Source organism: Phytophthora parasitica (genome assembly GCF_000247585.1).
Source record: "Phytophthora parasitica INRA-310 unplaced genomic scaffold supercont2.1, whole genome shotgun sequence".
Classification (NCBI taxonomy): Eukaryota; Oomycota; class Peronosporomycetes; order Peronosporales; family Peronosporaceae; genus Phytophthora; species Phytophthora nicotianae.
Window position 1 is genome coordinate 2,794,632 of NW_008634126.1, and position 3,531 is coordinate 2,798,162.

At 50.1% G+C, this 3,531-nt stretch overlaps 3 protein-coding genes across 3 annotated transcripts in view; all 3 read left to right on the top strand.

The window, feature by feature from the left end:
- Positions 1 to 80: 80 nt before the first annotated feature.
- PPTG_00727 (hypothetical protein) lies at positions 81 to 956 on the top strand (the record flags this gene model as incomplete). The annotated part of the gene is made up of 4 exons (XM_008892184.1): positions 81 to 122; positions 182 to 463; positions 533 to 787; positions 858 to 956. The coding sequence occupies 4 exons, from the start codon at positions 81 to 83 to the stop codon at positions 954 to 956; spliced, it is 678 nt and encodes a 225-aa protein (XP_008890432.1).
- Positions 957 to 1,075: 119 nt separating this feature from the next.
- On the top strand, positions 1,076 to 1,519 carry PPTG_00728 (hypothetical protein; the record flags this gene model as incomplete). Its single annotated transcript, XM_008892185.1, has 2 exons — positions 1,076 to 1,222; positions 1,322 to 1,519. The coding sequence occupies 2 exons, from the start codon at positions 1,076 to 1,078 to the stop codon at positions 1,517 to 1,519; spliced, it is 345 nt and encodes a 114-aa protein (XP_008890433.1).
- Positions 1,520 to 1,703: 184 nt separating this feature from the next.
- PPTG_20788 (hypothetical protein) overlaps positions 1,704 to 3,531 on the top strand; it is a gene marked incomplete at its 5' end in the record, with an annotated part of 4,517 nt that continues 2,689 nt past the window's right edge. Inside the window, one exon of the mRNA XM_008892987.1 lies at positions 1,704 to 3,483. Coding sequence (XP_008891235.1) covers positions 1,704 to 3,483 — 1,780 coding nt within the window. The remainder of the gene's footprint in view (positions 3,484 to 3,531) is intronic.

Consider the following 3,531-nt stretch of genomic DNA (forward strand, 5'->3'; position numbering starts at 1 on the left):
AAAAAAAAATCCATGTGGACGAGAGCGTGGCAGCACTAAACTGTTACGCTTGTCAGGTGATCGAGGAACCTTTTACGAAAATGCCACCTCAAGGATCATTGGCAGCACTTCCAAGACATCAGGTGAGACTCCGTGCCGTGTATTTGAGTGGTATTGCACATTGCTGAGCTGATATATCCAGGTTGCACGGATACAAGTAAAGTCAGCAAAGCAGATCACCAGGGCTCAATCGGCACAACCTTCACCACTGCAAACGCACCCCAACTCAGCGAAACAGCAGCTACTCAACAACAACTCCGAAGGAAATGTGCGAACTGCAGTTGCTGTAGATAAACAGATTCAGACTCAAGAGCAAGATGATCAGTGGGAATGGCAGCGCGTCTGGAAAGGTGCATTCGGCAAAATGCACCAGCAATTACAAGTGAAGACAGAGGAGACGGAGGCACTCGCAGCCGACAACAAGGTGCATACTTTGTTGATTTTTTCATCGTATTTGCTGTATACATTGACAAACTCTTCCGTTTTTTTCTAGGAGCTGCGTGCCCTTGTAACCGGCTACAAGAAAGCTCTGGAAGAAGCCGAACGCAACCAGCGCGACATCGAGGCCAAGCACCTCGCTGAAATCGAAAACCTTCGTGCGGTGCATTCTCTAGAACTATCAGATCTTCAAGCTCGGTACCGCCAAAAGTTGGAGGAAGTGACGATGCAGAACGATGAGAAGCTGCTCAGCAGACGACGACAGAATAATTGCATCCGTCATGCACATGCACTCAGCAGTAACACCTTGGTACGTCGATGATTTTGATCTGGCAGTAATTCGAGTTGTTGTGTAACCGGAAATTTTGCTTATGCAACAGCCCAGAGACGATCGCGCCGACGCCAACGCAGATTTCCTCCAGTACATTGATACTTTCTACTCGGACACACTAAACCTTACGGCGGCAAACAAAAAATGACAAGATACGTAACAACCTGAATAAGTAATCACATTTTTTAACATTAGTTTGTCATTCGAATAAGTATACACTACCAATATTTTACCACTTTCAATACTCTATTTGACTAAAGGACAAGCATGTCGACCAAGACTCTGCAGGGAGATCCGCGCCGCCCCGGTGATCTGCACCCTTTTGTGCGCGAGCAGGTGGATCCGGATGACGCCCCCGGCGACTGGTACGCCTTCTTTTCGCTCGTGCTGGGCTTCCTGGCCTTCACGATGAAGGTGCGTTATCCCTCCCCTTCTCGGGAGTTCCTTCTTGGTTTACTGAATGGGCGCCTATTCAGTTGACACGAAACGCTAATGGTTTGTGTGTATACTTAGTGGAAGGAGCTGGCGTGGGGTTCGCTGCTGCTTTGCTTTGGCTCGTTAACCAACATGAAGTCTCAAGATATGAACACGACGCAAGTGGCCATGTCCTTCTTCTTCTCCACATCGGCCCTCGTGTCCGCTTACATGGGTACCATGCGTCCAGGCATGCCCATGCCATCGGGCCAAACAGTGGAAGCCCCCGCTTCGTAGAGTCAAGGGAAGACAAGAATCGAGTTTATCTAGCAGAGAAACTTCGCTGCTGTAAAAATGAAGCTGTTGGTACTGTGCTGTTAGACGTGGTTTGATATTGTTGTCACACATTCTGGAAGTAACGACTAAAATGATGGGGGTTATTTAGAATAGAAACGCTGATTGCAACAATTTGTACTGGACAATGACCATCAGCCCCCATGAAGCGTACTCGGAGAGTTTTGGAGAGGAAGCAGCTCGCACGAAAGCGACGCTACGCGGGGGCTACCAGAATGCCAATCATGACGCTGCTGGCGCATTACCGCAAAAGTTGATGAAGCGGCCGCGAGGGCCTCCACCAGCGAAGATACTTGCAGCGTCGACTACACCGAGGACACGAATCTTGCCACCTATTAGGGCAGCAAGTCCCAATACACCTGTTGCGTCTTCTAACATGACGCTGGAAGAAAAACAACAACGACAACTGCATTCGTTCCTGCGCAACTTTCTCGCGATGGGTGAAAGCGGACGCTTCCAGCAGGTGATTGATCTGCGCCAGCATGGGATTGACACAGGAATTACAGTCACTGACGCAACGTTACAAGAAGTTGTGCTCACAGTGCCGAATCTACGTGGACTTAATCTCTCCGGCTGCTCTCATATCACGGATGCCGGGCTTTGGGCTGTAGCCAGACACTGTCAGACACAACTCGACACTATTTATCTAGCTCAGTGCGAGAAGGTGACAGAGCTTGGGTTGCGTCTCCTCGCTCATAATTGCAGGCTTGTACTGGTAGATCTGAGTGACTGCCCACAACTCAATGACGCTGCACTACAGACGCTCGCTGCGGGGTGCTGGATGATCGAGACTTTCATAATGAAACGATGCCGAGGAGTCTCGGACGCTGGTATCGTCAAAATCGCTCAGTGCTGCAAAGATTTACGCCATCTGGATGTCTCCGAGTGCTCTCGACTCGGTGAATACGGCGATAAAGCGCTGCTTGAGATCGGGAAATGCTGTCCGAAGTTACGTGTGCTGGATCTATTTGGCTGTCAGCACGTGCATGATCCAGGTGTCCGTGCTGTCGCGAAAGGCTGCCCATTGTTGACCACGCTCAGACTTACGGGGTGTCGAGATGTCAGTAGTAGCGCTATTCGCGCATTGGCCCAACAGTGCACCCAGCTTGAAGTGTTATCACTTGCTGGATGCATCAAGACGACGAATAGTGATCTCGAACTGCTGGCAACCAACTGTCCGCAACTTACGTGGCTTGACATCAGCGGCAGCCCAAATATCGACGCGCGTGGTGTGCGTGCACTAGCCCAGAACTGTACTTCCCTTACGTATTTGAGCTTAGCCGGATGCCAACGAGTGGGTGACACTGCATTGAGTGAGCTTACCAGTGCAGGAGCTGGAGGACTTGCGAAGTCTCTTGGGGAGTTATCTCTCGCAGATTGTCCTCGAATCACGGAAAATGGAGTTGATGCCTTAACTGCCGTGTGCTCTAACCTTATCACGCTAAACCTCACGAACTGCAAGCAGGTCGGTAGAAGGTTCCTACAGAGACTCATAACAAAGCTCGAGTTCGTGCAATGGGCCACCAGTTTCTTCGGGTTCGAGCCACTACCCAATGCCGCCGAGCTTTGTCGCCAGCGCGATCTCCGCTTACTACAACTACAAAGTGCCATTAAAATCCAAGCAGCGATGCGCGGGTGTCTTGCTCGAGGTGGACTGTGGCAGGCAAAACTCAAGTTCGTGGAACGAAAGATATTACCGAAGATCCAGGCGCGCATACGTGGGTTTTTGGTGCGAAAACGTATTGCAACAGATAAGAAATATCAGCTAGAAGATCGTGCTGCATGGTTAATTGGGCGTGCCTATCGTGACTTGCAACTTCGACGGATGCTAAAACACGCCAAGAGGATTCGTCAAATTAGGGAGCACGAAGATGAAGCTGCTCTTATTTTCCAGAAGAACTTCCGCGGTTATCGTGATCGCAAGCTCGTATCGAAGATGCGACACGATATCTACT